At 43.0% G+C, this 16,801-nt stretch overlaps 1 protein-coding gene across 1 annotated transcript in view; it reads left to right on the top strand.

Annotated features, from left to right (window-relative positions):
* Positions 1-8,695: 8,695 nt before the first annotated feature.
* The window catches only part of LOC309357368 (glyoxylate/hydroxypyruvate reductase B-like), a gene marked incomplete at both ends in the record, with an annotated part of 37,993 nt that continues 29,887 nt past the window's right edge, over positions 8,696-16,801 (top strand). Inside the window, 1 exon segment of the mRNA XM_081889502.1 lies at positions 8,696-8,732. Within this exon segment, the coding sequence (XP_081745628.1) occupies positions 8,696-8,732 (37 nt within the window).

Genomic DNA, 16,801 nt, shown 5'->3' on the forward strand with positions numbered 1-16,801 from the left:
TGTCATTAACCGCCACAGTCAAATGATGTCCCTGTTACACTAGCCAGGGCTTTTTCAAGATGAATAATATATTTATTTTTATTTTATAAATTTATATGCTGCCATTCAAAATATACTGTCTTTCCACGTTGGTTTACAACATATAAAAACAATTTAGAACCTTATAAAACATCATACAATAAACTAATAATAATAAGACCAGAAAAACCCCCATTTCACTGCTTCTCATTATATTCCATCATAAGAATAGACCTGGATCAGATCAAAGACCCATTGAGTCCAGCATCCTGTTCTCACTGTGGCCAACTAGATGCCTTGGGGAAGTCCACAAGCAGAAGCATTACACAACAGCATTTCCCCACCTCTGATCCCTAGCAGCTGGTATCCAGAGGCATATTGCCTCTAACAATGAATGGAGAACATTGTCATCAGGGCTACAACCCACTGCTAGCCTTATCTTCCGTGAATTTGTCGAACCCCCTTTGAAAGCCATCCAAGTTGGTGGCCACCACAATCTCTTGTGAAGACATATTCTACCATTTAAGTACACACTGTGTGAAGGAGTGCTTCCATTTGCCTGTTATGAATCATCCAAGAATCAGTTTCTTTGGATATCTCCAAGTTCTACTATTATGAGACAGAGGAGAGAGAGAGAGAGAGAGACAATGTTCTAATTAAAAATAATGGCCTCTGCCTCTTGTACACACTAAATCATTCACAAATAAAATTTTTTTTAGAGCGCACAAGGGAGGGGGGCTGATTGTATGTCTCAGGGCAAGGAGACCCACAGCCATGGCATCACCGCTAGAAAGGGCCTATCTCTCATGCTCATGATTTTTACCTCTTCCCGGCAGGGAGACAAATTGAATTCCTGTCACTGTTCCATCTCTGGTTCATTATGCACACAGGTGGTCCTTCAAGTAACATGGCCGCAAGCCATTAGGTCACATACTTTTCTTACAATGGTGCTGATATTTTGCAGGATGGTTCCAAGAAAAATAAATTCCATGTGGGCTCCTCAATTGTTATTATTATTTGCAGTGATTCCAATTGCACCAAAACACTTTGATTTTGAGTTGAGAAATTAGGAGTGCAAGAAGCTGCCTAACCCAAACAGGCAATAAAATTATTACAGTTGCAATATTCCATGCTAATTAATGATGAAATAGCATGGGAAATTAAAAAGTCAAAACAAATTCTTTTAAAAATGCTAATAAATCAGGGAAGCTTTTGGCATGGAAATTGAGAAAAAAATTATATAAATCCAAATTATATAAATAGGATAAAACAAAGGAAATAAGGGAAGGCTTTGTAAAATATTATACAGATCTTTACAGAAAAGGAGCAGAAAAGAAGACACTGATAGAAGAATATCTAAAAAAGAGTAATATCCCAAAAATCAAAATGGAACAAGTAAGGATTTTAAACCAAGAAATAACTATGCAGGAAGTGACAGAAGCAATAAACCAAGCAAAGGCAGGGAAATCACTGGGGCCAAATAGAATAATGGCTAAATACTACAAAAAAAAAAAAAAAATGAGTGAACAGCTTGTAAACCCATTAAAGGACACTATGGATGAAATTTTAAAAACAGGCGAAGTCCCAGAAACATGAAAGGAGGCCTATATAACTTTAATACCGAAACAGGATTCAGATATAACATTGGTTAAAAACTATAGGCCTATATCATTATTAAATAATGATTACAAATTATTTGCATTTGTGTTGACAATTAGATTGAAAAATGTTTTAAAAGATTATATTATCAGGATCAAGCTGAATTCCTTCCAGGAAGGCAAAATAAGGATAAAATTAGAAATGTGTTGAATATTATTGAATACGTGGAAGTTAGAAATGAGAAGAAGGCAGCGTTGATGTTTATAGATGTGGAGAAAGGATTTGATAATGTTTCTTGGGACTTTCAGACAATACTACTTTCAGATATATATCAATAATAGCAGGGACTGCATGCTTCAAAGAATGGCAAAAAGAAATTTCAAGATTTGTCTGGAATGGGAAAAATTCAAGGATAAAAGTAAGTTACTTACAGATGTGAAGGACAGAGGTGGCTACTCACTTCCAGATTTAAAATTGTATTAGGAAGCTGCAACCCTAATATGGATCTGAGATTGGATCAAACTCGATAGAGAAGAAATAACAGACTTGGAAGGATATGACAATAGGTTTGGATGGCATGCTTATCTATGGTATGGAAAAACAAAAAATCATAAAGGATTCCACAATCATATAATAATAAGAGCGTTGTTTAAGTTATGGGACAAATATAAAGAACTATTAGAACCCAAAACACCGTGGTGGTTATCACCTATTGAGGCACTATCACTAAAAGCATTGGAGGAAAAGGGAGACTGGCTGACATATAGAGAATTGCTAGTAGAACAAGAAGGGAAATTATAATTGAAAGAATATGAGAAAATAAAAGTTGGTTGCACCACAGGCAGCTAAAGGATATTCTTAAAGAGGACAATAAGAAAGGTTTTTCATACACGGTTTCTAAATTCCAAGAGGAAGTAATAGAAGAGAACTCAAAATTGTTAAAGAAAATGTATAACATCCTTTTGGAATGGTAAACGAAAGACGAGGAACTGAAATCAGTAATGATCAAATGGGCACAAGACATAGGCCACAATATACAATTTGAAGATTGGATAAAACTTTGGAAAGTAAATTTGAAATTTACGGATTGTATACTGCTAAAGGAAAATTATATGAAGATGATGTATATCTCACCGGTGAAATTGGCCAATATATATAAAAATGAACAGAGGGAATGTTGGAGGTGTAAAGAGGTTGAAGGGACTTTCTATCATATGTGGTGGGATTGCAAAAATGTTAAGGTACGTTGGGAAATGATTTACAATGAATTAAAAAACACACGTTCAAAATAACATTTGTTAAACAACCAGAAGCCTTCCTGTTGGGTATTGTTGGGCAAGACCTGCCCAAGAGAAAAAGGACATAATTTATGTATGTGGCAGGGGCAAGAATACTGCTAGCACAGAATTGGAAGACTGGAGAATTCCAACAAAGGAACAATGGCAAGAAAAACTGACGAGCTATGCGGAGTTGGCAAAGCTGACAGACAGACTTAGGGAAAAGGACAATAGGGATTTTGAAAAAGAGTGGGAACCTTTTATATTATACTTGCAGAAACAAAGAAAGAACATTGACCTGATGGTGGGTTTTAAATAAACACAACTTTTTGGATAGGGAATAGATATTGTAATAGAAAGAAAAATATGATATTGGTAGAAAACAGCAAAATATACTAATGAGGGTAATAAATCAGAAAGGGAAGTTGAAGGAAGTCTATAAGGGGAGAGGGAGAGATTTTGTATGTGAGCTGTATGTTATAAGTACTTTTGTAATGAAAGAAAAGAAAACTGATAAAAATGTAATAAAAAAAGAAGCTGCCTAACAACTCAAGCCACTGGTCCATCTAATTCTATATTTTGTACACACACCAATGGTTTTCAAATCTTGCCGTTTGGCAGAAGGTTAAAAAAATTCTGCGGATCTCCACGCACCACTTTCTCTTCTCAGGGCCAACATCATTACATGGGAAGCTTTTAAGGGGGAAATTAACATTTACTTATTCATTCATCCAGTTACTCTCCCACCATCAATATATGATTCCAGAGAATGCTACAACCATTGCAAAACTACAATGAATACACTGTTTTGCTGTGTATTTGATAATATGTTTTGCTGCTATTTTACTGAGTACTCCTTCCAGCAGCCCCTGCAGCCAAGCTGGTGCCAAACCTCTGTGCTTTCTTTTGGTCCACATCAGTGAGGCCAAGAGGGGTGGAGTCTGTAGTCTGGGCAGCCCAGGACCTCCATAGACAAAGCCCAGGCTTGTGCCCTGGAGAGGTCACTTTGGTGCTGCTAACACAGCAACAACATGGGAGGCAGCAGTTACGAGTCACTGATCACTGCAGCCACAGCAAGCGCTGCGATTCCCCAGTGGTTTGACTTCACCTCTGGAGGTGCACTCCATTCTCTCTCGAGACAGATGGATGCCAGCAACAAAATCGAGTCCATTCTATGAGTTACTGCACTGTTTTTATTATAATGTAGTGTTCCTTTTTCCTGATTTTGCAAATCCATTAGAGACCCCTTATGTAGCAGGTGACTGATAAATTGCACAATGGTGATGATTATGATATCTTTGTGAAGACTCCCGTAGACTCCTGGGTAAATGGATGCACCTTGAGCTAGTACTGAAAAATCAACTTGCACACCAGGCGCAGCTCAGGAGGAAGGGCATTCAGTGATCAAGAGACCACCACTGGAAGTTCCTGTTCTGTGTCCTAACACTATGCGCCCCACTCAGCAATGGGACCATGTGCTGCCTGCCAGTATTTTCATCCCTCCCATTGTAAAGATCACCAGATCATGTTTGTTTTACTTTCTGTCTGTGAGAAAGGAGGGGGCAGAACTACTATTCCAGACTTCTGTCCCTAGCACTGTGCCTGTTTTTCTTTGATCTGTCTAGAGACAAGATGGCAGTATGAGAGAGCTGTATCTCTCATACATGTTTGTTATGTTCTTTTATTTGTTTAATCAGTAGAAATAAATTAGGTATGCAACAAAACCTCCACAGATTTGTTTCCGTTACTCTGCTGCTTTTGAGGTGCTTGCAATAGGACCTATTCCTTGGGAATGCTGCTCTGATGTTCCTGTGATCGGAAGGTCAGAGAAGGTGCTGAAGATGTAGGCTGTATATGGGTGTACGCTCGTCCTGCTCAGATCTTAAAACACACATCCGTGTCATATGATTAAAACCATGGCCCTATAGCAGGGCCTTGTTCATCTGTACAGTTTGTTTTAAGTACCATAACTGAACTAAGCTCACAGTGCTTCTACAGAAAAATCCACTCCCGAGTACCCTCCAGGGTTTTTTGTTTTGTTCTTGTTTAATGATTAGAAATCAGAAGCCCTTGGTGATTTACTCTGAATCACCTAGAAATTACGGATCCTGTCCATCTCTGACCCTACACTTTCTGGTTGTCAGAGGTTCTGCAGGTTTGCAGTCAGAACCAGTACCAGAGTCTACTCAAGGCTGCACAGTACCGGCACCTCTTTCCGTTGTCGTTAAAAAGTGTGACACTTACTGCAACAACGTCATGGTAAGTACCAACACCTCTTTTTCTAGAAGGAAAGCACCGGTCAGAACCCTTTCCCAAATCTGCCAAGAGATGCTAAGGTTTGGACCTAGGATTGAATCTTGTGCAGCCTTAAGAGTTCAAATCTTCCCTCTTCTCCAGTGTTCAAAACTTTAACCTCTTCTAGTGCGGTTACGATGCCATTGCTGAGAGCACAGTCAATCACTGCTTCTTTCTCCTTGAGGAAACTCAGTGACATCACAGTTGGCTCAAATTCCTTTTAAAAAATCTCATTTTGGGGTGCCCCTGCTTTGCTGCTGTCTCAAGCATGTGCTCAGTCTGCCTCTTGAGTGACCCAGCACTGATGCAGGGCTTCCAAGTTGAGCTTTGACCTCATTGCTCTGACTGTTGCTAATACAGAAACTGGCGCTTTGTCTCTTTGCAGACGCCTGGGAGAGTCATCCCATCATCTTGAATAAGGTGACGAAAGCCAGACACAATTCTCCACTTGGACTGTGCTGAATAGCAAGTGAGACGTAATGACCACTTCCTATTCCTGGGAACATAATTGCTTTGATTTCAGCTTATCCCGTGGCTAATGGTTTGACATGCTTCGAAATATCCCTTTTGCCGCATCATGCTGTGAGCTGCACCCGTGTCTCTTTTCGTTTCCTTCATTTTCTCCTGAAGGATGCACATCGCATTATTTATCTCAACTTTTCTTGGCGATGCACAGGCAAAGATCTCAGCTGCCTGCTTGTTCACGAGTCATTTATCTTTAGATTTGCTGCCCAGATCCATTCCTTCTCTCCTTCTCTCGCTCCCCCTCTCTCGGCACAGAACATGCTGGCTCCCCAAGAGGGCTGCACACGAAAACTTGCCCAGCGTTAGTAATAAGCTTGACAAATCACTCTGTCTCTCTGACCTGCTTCTCTTGTGCTATATTGTTAGCCAATTAAGATGTAAGGGCCTGGAAAAGCTCACTCCTTGGCAGTTCGTAGGTGAACACTCTTGTTCAGAAAGTCTCTCCAGGGGCCTCTGGAAACGTTAATGTATGGCCCTGCAATGCATTTTCTCATTCTGCTCCTCCCTATACCCCACATTCAGAACAAAAGGATTGCCTGGCAATATTTTCACTTATTTGTGTGAAACTTAATGTTGCCCTCTGAGCAGTGGTGAATGGGGCTCATTGTGACTTCCTTGCGTGGAAGGCAAGGAGCCCAAACATTAGGTGCAGCCAGAGTCAATGACAGGCAAACTAATTTTAGTTTTCTCCTCATTACCCTTTCTGCAAGTGCAGTGCTGAAACTGAGGAGGAGGAGGAGGAGGAAGCTGAGAGGCTGTGCCACCTCTTGGACTGGCTGTAAGTAGGAAGCCCGACAGGCAGCTGGTGGTTGGCTGAGGGCAGACTGAGAATGGTGGGGCAGGACCCCATTTGCTCGTACGCACTGGTCTCTGCAGCCTCCAAGTCACAAGCGAGGAAGGACTTCATCCACAATAAATAGATGTTTCCAGGTTGTGGAGGCCAGGCCTTTGTGCGCAGAAATGAGAGATAACGGTGAAGAAATCCAATAATTTAATAATATTATTAATAATAATCTACATTTGTTTTTAGACCAGCCATTGAAGTGCAAAGTAACCCTTTTCCAAGCATGTCAGGGCACCAATAAAAAGTAGCCCTTCTAAGGATGTAAGAAGGTATGGATTTCCATTCTAATTCATGTTCTCTGTTCCCATTCGGCTGCGGTTCAGCTTCTGTCCTAGGCAGGGATTTCTTTCAGCCAGAATTCACTGGAACTCAGTTTTGACACCTCTCAGGTAGACGCCATTGCCATTGTTAGAGAACAAGGAAGGTGTTTATGGTGAGTTCTGGCACCTCTTTTTTCTAGAAAAATAGCACTTGCCCTAGGGATGTTGGAGAAGAGGGATTTATGAAGCATTTATCATTAAACCACTCTGGGAATTGTAGGTCTGTGAGGAGAAGAAGGCTTTTCCAAGAACCCTCAGAACCCCAAACAAATGGCAGTTTGATATTTTGCCATAGTAGTTGGTGAGTGTGTGTGTGCGTGCGCGCATAGAGGCTCAGGGAAGTTGCTTCTTGTTTTTAATAAAAAATAATGCTTTCCACCCACATCACAAATTGTTTCTCAAAGCTGCAATTTGCTTTGGGATGGAAGCTGTCATTTCTACCAATGATAGTTTCCCTCCTGGGGCAAATTGCAGCTTTGGTGTGTGAGCATGAATTGAAGCACTGAGTGAAAGGGTTAATGTCCCCCATGTGCTGCTGTTCCAATCCAGATAAGATCTCTCTTGCAATTTTTATTTTAAAAGCCCATGTATAAACAATGGCAACCTACAACGTAACTTGGTTCTAAGCCTTAATGACACCTCTTCTGTTCCATCTATGAAACTGCAGACTGAAGCTTTTCCAAGAACATCTGAAGAACAGATCCAAGGAAACTGAAAACTTTATGTGATTTTTTTTCATTGGGCCTAATGAAGATATTACTGTACTGCTGCTTTTGGAGCCTCCAACCCCTTAATGGGCAGACATTACATGCATTTCTTTTATTTTTTAAAATTGCATTCAGCTAATCACTTCCTTTCAAGATCAACGACCAATTTTTGCTTCTCTTGATATCACTTTTAGTGTTCTGCTTCTCCGACCTCTTTTTAAAAATAAAAAATAAATGTGGCCTTTGGGGAGGATCATTCAAATCCTCCCCCCAATAAACTGTAATCTGTTTACTTTCACGAGGGCTATAATTTAAGCTGTAGCCTCAGCAGAAATCCATTCAGTGCCAACTCTTTCATAAAGTGTCATTTAGGCTGAAGATACAATCTCCCTCCCTGGCTTCCATTCTCGCGCAATAGCATGTTTGTGGAATAATCATCATGGCTTCGCTCAAACCGCCAAGGCTTTATTTAGATTCTCTCCCTGCCCCCCCTTCCATATTTCTCTCTGCAACATACAAATGCTGCCACAGTAAACAAGTGCTCTTTTTGGAAACCTTTTACTGGTATGTAATTTTCTTTCAAAATGTCATAATAAAGCATTGCTCTTTGTTGCTAAGGAAAAAATATGCAGCCTATATTATTATTTTTTTAATAGGAAAAAGCCAGGAAATTCAACTAAATAGAACATCAGATGCAATTGGGGGAGCATGCAGGCATGAATGGTTGATGGCACTACAAATGACAAATACTTGGTGGGCTCGATTCCTTCTTCTAAGAGTCTCCAATCCATTTGCTTTTTGCTTTGCTACTGAAAACATCCACATGAAAGTTGTATTCCTGCTGCTTAACTCTCGCTGGGTGAGAAGGATTGCTACTGTGCAGAGCTACCTGAAGGATGTGAGCTCAGAAGTGAAAGACTTTTTTGCACGGCCATGCACATAGCGGCTCGTCCCAGAGAAACCATTTGTTCCACCAAGGGACAGAGGTTAATTTTGGATTTGAACACAACACAATGGAATGAAAGCTACTTTTTAAAAATTAAATAGCTAAGATAAAACTACAGAACATTACATTTATGCCCACATCCCTCCTGTTTGTCAGAAAAGCTCATGATCTACAATGGATGCACTTCTGAAGCTGGGGCTGGTCTATATCTATTCTTTGTGTTGTTATTTGGGTTATACTTCAGAGATCTTTACAATGGCTATACATTTTTGCAAGGGTGAAGGACTACCTAGGGCCTGGCATGCAGCCAACACAGATAACTCTTAAATCCATCCATATAATCTGTAGCAGATTGTGATACCCTGCTAAGGGCTTATCTTGAAGATTAAAATTCCCAAGCTGCACCATCTCAGCCTGCAACTAACTTTTAGAAAATAATATTGTATATAATAACAATACAATATAGAAAAGCAGAATTAAAGGCCCCATGACCCACAGGATCTCTAGGCACGAGAGGAACATTGCTGTATGCCACCTAGGTAAAGGTAAAGGGACCCCTGACCATTAGGTCCAGTCGTGACCAACTCTGGGGTTGCGGCGCTCATCTTGCTTTATCGGCCAAGGGAGCCGGCGTACAGCATGTGGCCAGCATGACTAAGCCACTTCTGGCGAGCCAGAGCAGTGCACGGAAATGCTGTTTACCTTCCCACTGGAGCGGTACCTATTTATCTACTTGCACTTTGACGTGCTTTCAAACTGCTAGGTTGGCAGGAGCAATGGGAGCTCACCCCATCGCGGGGATTTGAACCGCCGACCTTCTAATCGGCAAGTCCTAGGCTATGTGGTTTAACTCACAGCGCCACCCGCGTCCCCGTATGCCACCTAAAATTCCTCAAAATCGCAATGATCTTCTACTCATGTATTCTCTAGTGGTTGCTCAATACATTTTGCTGTCTAGTGCAGAGCTCAAATGGCAGTCCCTCTGTTTGAACTTTTAAAAGCCTTTCTGCATTATGCTGAGAAATCAGTTCCTGCTTCTAGCAGCCCTCTTTTAATGGTGCCTTCTGAATCAGGATGCTTCATTCTGTTGATTGGCAAGGCCGGCTTTGATGTTGGCATGCTGTTCTCTGGCCATGCCTCTGATGCCCATGAGTCGGTCCTTGGCCATCCTAGCTCTGGTCTTCCCTGCTCTCAGAAATAACACATTTGAGGGTTTCTGCTGGCTACTGGAGGTGAGAATACAGCTAGTGGTATCTTCTAATTGCCGTTGCTTTTTGTTGGGCACAACAGGGACCTCTGCAGCGGTGAAGTCCTGTGACTGGTGGAGTTCATCAGAACTCAGTGCATCCAAACCCCCTATAGCATGGTGGATCAGGGGCTTGGATTGCTCTGTTAGAGACAGAGCTACCAATTGAGGTTCAAATCATGCCTCTACAGTGAACTCACTAGATGCCCTGTGACAAGCTGTTATCTGAGCCTCAGGCCCCCGCTCCACTTCTGCACTAAGGTGATAATAACACTGCTCTACCTTTCAGGGTTGTTGTAAGGGCGACAGCACAAGGTAACGTATGTGAAGTGCTTTGAGAACTCAGAGCTGTCTAAACACTAAGTGTTATTGTTATGTTGTCAAACAACGTGTTACTTCAAATCCACTGCCTAGTAGGCAAGGTGGGCCGTTCCAATAAAGGGTTCAGACAATCTGCGTGATGATTTGTGCTACATGAAAGCTGTACTGTATGTATTCCTCCTGCCTCCTCATTCACACACGCTCTGGTCCTTGTGCAGTGTCTCTCTTTTATCTCAAATCAGCAAGCTTAAGATCTGGCAGTCAGTCAACTTAATCAATCCAAACAGCCTTCATTTATCATGAGATCCACACGCTGCTTACACAAGAAAGTTCAAACAAGATGTTGAAGCTTTTGAATGATACAGAATCTCAGCTTGAAGGAAGGAAAGTTAATGGAGATGCTGCAGTCCAATCTGTCTGTGGTAATTCAGTCAGTCATGGATGGAACCTTAACTGCTTTGTGGTTTCTTCAGCACTGTCAGTAACCCCTCTGCACATATAGAAGCAAGACAGAAAGGAAGTCCGGGGACTGTATTCAACCAAACCATTGTGCTAGCAGAAACCCAGTGCAATCATGCCCACTGGTGAAATGGGACGTTCACCCTCTTCTTCTCCTCCACTGTGCCCCCCAATCTGGGAATTATGGGAGTTGCAGCCCCAAAACATCTGGAAGATATCAGGTTGGCAAAATCTACTATAAACTGCTGACAATGGTTGCAACAATCGTGCAAGGTAGGCAGAATCTGCACATTCCAGAAGAGGCACTTGAATTGGGATCTGCCTATTCTGGATGTGGCATTGAGGTTGGATTGTGTTAGCAGAGCTGGATACCAACACCGATCTATTAATGTTTGTGGCGATCACACAGGGTCCCCAGACGTTTCACCATCTATTGATCCCTGTGCCACCACTTTATTTCTCACTGCCACCACCCAGGCCCTACCTGGGACAATACTGAGTCCAGTCAGGGTTAAATTGGAACATAAACTTCTGTTTATTTATTGCACTTTAACAAGCGTGTGGTTTCATAAACGGTATCAGTCAATTACATTCATGGGGTGCCTATCCAGATCTATAACTTCCGCTACCTGCTCTCACTCACTAAACCACCTCTCAGATATTTACTTGTCTTCCTAGCCCCTAACTGTTCCTGACTCAGCCTATTTCGTTACACTAACTCAGCCTTCCCACAAACTCTATCCCAATTCACTCCCACTCCAACCAACCACCCAACTCCCAACAAACTCCCCCCTTTGCCCCTCCCAAAGCTGGTTTTATAGTCCCTCTGACTCCACCCCCTGGGTCCTGATTGGGTCACCTGTTTAACTATTTCACCTCCAGAACTCTCATATGTTAACGTCACAATGTTTGGCCAGCAAAATGAGTTGACCAGATCCTTTATCCCAGCCATGGTCACTGGGGAAGGAAAGGGAGGCTGAGCCCTCTTTCTCTAAATTGACTGTGAAGTGAAGAAGGGGGAGCTTTTGACAGGCATATGCTGATTTGTTTTCTCTGCACCTGATACCCCCTACTCATCCATCCGGCAGCCACAGGAAGTGGTAAGTCACTGACCACTACTGCAGCAATGTGGACACCAGATCACCCTTGGCTAATCATCTAAGGCCCCACATGTGTCAGAGGTGGATGTGGCCAAAAGTGGGTGTAGCCTTCCCAACACTCCCACAGGCACAGAGAAGACCCCCCCATCTTTACAGATCAGCTGAGGAGAGAGGTTATTGCCTCCATCTCAGAGTGAGGGTGAATTGCATCTGCATTAGGGTGCTGTGCTGTGTTGAGATGTTTATATTTCTCCACCAGCCCCAGTGCTGCATGTAGTTTAATTCCCCACTTCCTTGCCACCACCAAAATCAGTGGATTTTAGTGGGCCAGAAAAAATTGCTTGGGAAGTCAGATTAGGCCTCTGGGCGGAGGGCTCATACCCTTCAACATTTCTCTGGTGAAAATAGGGACATCCTATTTGATCATCTCCTGCCAACCTAGCAGTTCGAAAGCACGTCAAAGTGCAAGTAGATAAATAGGTACCACTCCGGCGGGAAGGTAAACGGCGTTTCCGTGCGCTGCTCTGGTTCACCAGAAGCAGCTTAGTCATGCTGGCCACATGACCCGGAAGCTGTATGCCAGCTCTCTCGGCCAATAAAACGAGATGAGCGCCGCAACCCCAGAGTCGGCCACGACTGGACCTAATGGTCAGGGCTCCCTTTACCTTTATTTGATCATCATCATGATACTATTTATACCCCATCCATCTGACTGGGTTGCCTCAGCCACTCTGGGTGACTTCCCACATATATAAAAACATAATTAAACATTTAAAAACTTCCCCATACAGCACTGCCTTTAGATGGCTTGGGAGGCAGATAACTCCATAACCTCCAACATTTCTCCAATAAAAATAGGGACGTCCTACCATACCCTGCAACATTTGTCTGATGAAAATAGGGGCTGCCTGAGGAAATAGGGACATTCTGGGACAAATCAGAAACTTGGATGGCTTCTGTCAGTCTGGGATTGTCCCTGGAAAATAGGGACACTTGGAGGGTCTGAGGGTTAACAACCTCTAGTAGCTGCATAACTGGCTGGCAGAAACTCCCCAGGTTTTCAGACAGAAGTCTTCTTCAGCTCTACTGGGAGATGCCAGAGACTGAAGATATTTTGCACGCAAAATATGCACTCCCTACTGCCAGTGGCGTAGCGTGGGGGGTGCAGGGGGGGCCAACCGCACCGGGTGCAACATCTGGGGGTTAGGGTTAGGGGGCGCAAATCCACGGGTTAGGGGGCCCAAATTACTTGCCTTGCCCCGGGTGCTGACAACCCACGCTACGCCACTGCCTACTGCTAAGGCAAGAGTCCTTCCCTGACGTAAATGTGTGGAAAGGTACAAGAGAGAGCATCTGTTTCATTGCACTCCAGACCCTACCAGTAGAGTCATTCCATCACTGTTGGATGGCAGGTTTCCTCCAAATGGGGAGGAGATGTGTTGCTGTCCCCTCGCTTTGATCATGCCAATAAAGATAAGAAAGAACTCAGTGCATTCTCTTTAAGAAAGCAATGGATTTTGGAAAGGGCATTTTGGAGCTAAAAGTTCAGAAATAATAAGAGAAGGTGCTTTGAGATATCTGAGGCATGCTTAATTATTCCTGAGGGAGCTTATTTGTTCTGATTGCCAGCAGCCTATGTTTCTGTTTTTAACTTGAAATGGAAATAAAGGAGATAAGTTTCAAGGGGGTGGAGGGAAGAACGCAGAAGGAATAATCTCAGAAGGCAGGGGACAAATGTCTTGACACTGTCAGTTTGAGTTTCTATCAGTTTCTCATTTTTCTAATCCAAAATCTAGTTCACCACATTTCCACATCAGTTTACAATTTGAAAATTGCACGAGCAATGCATTTTTAAATGCTATTTTCATATGCAATATGCGTATGCAATATGATAGCCTCACTTACCGTAACATACAAGCTTTGGGTCAAAAACTGCATTGGACAATTCAGAGAAGGGCAAATTTCCAAGGAAAGCTGGAGTTTGACATATGTAAAGTTTGGGGCAGTGTTAATTGTGTGGGCCTAATACGTGCGCAATGCAAAGGCATCATTAAAGACAGACCACCAGAACAAGGCAGGTTAAGTTTCCAACAAAAGGGAAAGGGGCAGCGTCTTTTAGTTTGCAAGGATCAAAAACATGAAAATTAAAATTAAAAATGCCACCTGTTTCTGGCCATTCTATGATTGCAGTAATCCCGACACTAATGGGCCTTCTGATGCACGTTTGGGACATATTTATGCACTATAGGCATAACATGTATGTAATGGTTCTAGGGGTTGCTCGTGCATAAGTTGCCGCCACTCCTGGCTAGGTTACCTGGTTGAACCCTTTCTGTCTGGACAGCCCTTCACTTCGTGGCTGTCTCAGTCGCTGGCAGAATCCGTCAGTGGGTGTTTCTTGAACTTCTTCCAGCAAAGAAGTTCTTTGACGCCAAGTCTCCTCCCACTCTCCCTGTGCGGACGTCTTCTGCACAGGGAGGGTGTGGGCAGCGGAGGACCCGTGCTCTCCCCGCTGGTCTCTGGTGAAGAGTCCTGGAGCCTCCTCTCTGATTCCCCCATCTGCCCCCCTTCTCCACTGGTGTTACGCTGATTTCCTTCCCCAGCAGATGGGCTGCCTCTCTCCCTACTTGGACCCTCTCCGGCATCCCTCTGGAGCCTTCCCTCCACCTCTAGCTCCGATGGCAGTTCCCTGACAATGTATGATGAGGCAGGGCCCCTCATCACAAAGAGAGGTGCCTACAAGTGTTTGCACCCAGGCACCTTGCAGATATGCATTGCAATGTACGGTGGTACCTCTGGTTATATACTTAATTCGTTCCGGAGGTCCGTTCTTAACCTGAAACTGTTCTTAACCTGAAGCACCACTTTAGCTATTGGGGCCTCCTGCTGCCGCCGTGCCGCCGGAGCACGATTTCTGTTCTCATTCTGAAGCAAAGTTCTTAACCTGAGGTACTATTTCTGGGTTAGCGGAGTCTGTAACCTGAAGCGTATGTAACCTGAAGCATCTGTGACCCGAGGTACTACTGTACACTGGGTGGAGGTGAAGCCTGGAACTGCCCCCTGCCTTATGCACAGAGCCCCAACCACACTTGTGTAAGGAGTTTGCCTGCAACATTTCAATTCAAAGCTCAGATGTACTCACTGGTGGAGGAAAGGGAATGCAGAGGGAGCGGATCGGCCCCAGCACCGCTATTCTGGTAGGGTGCCATCATGGCGCCCCCCCGCCGGATACGCACCACGCACTCCCTTGGGCACGGGTGCCACACCCCTGCGGGCAACGCGCCATGCTCCCTCGAATGTGACCACGCCCCTGAGGCCACGCCCAGGGATGTGTACCATGCCCCCAGGGTGCGTGTCAGGGTAGTGGAGCATGCAGCTTCACCACTGTACAGGTATATGACACAAGCACTGTAGCAGGAATGGTCAGTGCCAAAAACCCTATTCAGAAATGTTATTCATGTTTTTGCAAAGTCAGGACTAAATCGTCTGCAAATGCCCTCAGCTTATAGTGCTTAGTTCCCAATCGTATTCCTTCTACCTGCTGGTCCCTTCTTACCATGTTCAACAGTACCTCCAGGGCTGATATAAACAATAGAGGGGACATTGGCATCCCTGTCGTGTCCCTTTTTCTATTGGAATTTCGTCCATAACCATACCATTCACAATTAATTTAGCTCTTTGTTCAGAATATATAGCACCTATACTGTTTTCAAAGTTTTGGCCTACCCCCATCCCTTGGAGATTCCTCTTCATAAAACTCCAACAGATATTGTCAAAGGCTTTCTCCGCATCCACAAAAATCAAAACTGCTTTTCTGTTTATGTCAGTCTCCAACAATTCCAAAATGTCTATAATGTTCCTCACGTTATCTGACATATGTCTCCCTGGGAGAAAGCCTGTTTGATCTCTGTGAATCTCCTCTTGCAACACTTTTTTGAATCTTTTTGCTAAGATGTCTGCAAAAATTTTATAATCCACATTTAAAAGTGATATAGGGCGGTAGTTCTTAACTTGATGTTTCTCAGTTTCTGTCTTCGGTATAAGTGAGATGAATGCTTCTTTCCACGACTCGGGAGCCTTTTTCCCCTCCAAGATTTGGTTGCAGACTTCTTTCAGTGGTTGTATCAGCCATTCCTTCAATGCTTTATAGTATCTTGCAGTCAGCCCATCTGGTCCTGGTGATTTCCCCAATTGCATGTTTTGAATGGCACCCTCTAATTCTTGGTCTGTAATTCTCTCATTTAAGATCCTCCTGTTCTTTTCCGAGATCTTTGATAGACCATATTTTTTAATAAAATCTTCAATTTCTTGTTCCTTCTTTGGCCCTTGAGCATATAACTTCTTGAAAAAGCTTTGAAAACAGTTACTAAACTCATTTGGCTTATTTATAAATTTACCTTCTACTTCAAGTGATGTCACCGTGTTCAGCTTTTGTCTCTTTTTCAATTGCCATGACAGGAGCTTCCCACATTTATCTGCTGATTCAAAAGTTTTTTGCCTCATTTGTTTTATTTTCCATTCTATCTCTTCATTCACCAATTCCATATATTGAGTCTGGTAATACTTTATTTCCCTTAAAATCTCTTGGGATTTAGGTTTAGACCTCAGTTTCTTTTCTCCTTCCTTTATTTGTTTCCAAATTTTCTCTTTCTTCGCATTCTGTTGTTTCCTCTTTATGGAATTTTGCTGGATCAGGAAGCCTCGCATCACGGCCTTGCTTGCGTCCCATATTGTTCTTCTTTCAACATCTGATCTTAAATTTATCTCGAAATAGTCTTTCAATGTCTTTTGGGCCTTTTTATAAATTATTTCATCTTTAAACAGGGTGTCATTCATTCTCCATCTGAAGGTTCCAGCAGTAGTCAGTTTCATTTCCATCTTTACTGCATTGTGATCTGAACAGGTTTTCGGGCAAATTTCTATTTTCTTAACCCTTGGTGCCAGATTGCTAGAGATCCATATTTGGTCAATCCTAGTCCATGTCATATTTGCTTCAGAGAAGAAGGTCCCCTCTCTTTCCAGAGGGTTCCTTGTTCTCCAAATATCAATCAAGTCCATGGTGTCGGTCAGTTCAAAAAAGGTCTTCGGCAGTCTCCCATTGTTTGATATTATTTGCCTTTGTGCTTTATCCATATTTGTGGAGA

Source organism: Podarcis melisellensis, assembly GCF_964234715.1.
Source record: "Podarcis melisellensis genome assembly, chromosome: 15".
Taxonomy (NCBI): domain Eukaryota; kingdom Metazoa; phylum Chordata; class Lepidosauria; order Squamata; family Lacertidae; genus Podarcis; species Podarcis melisellensis.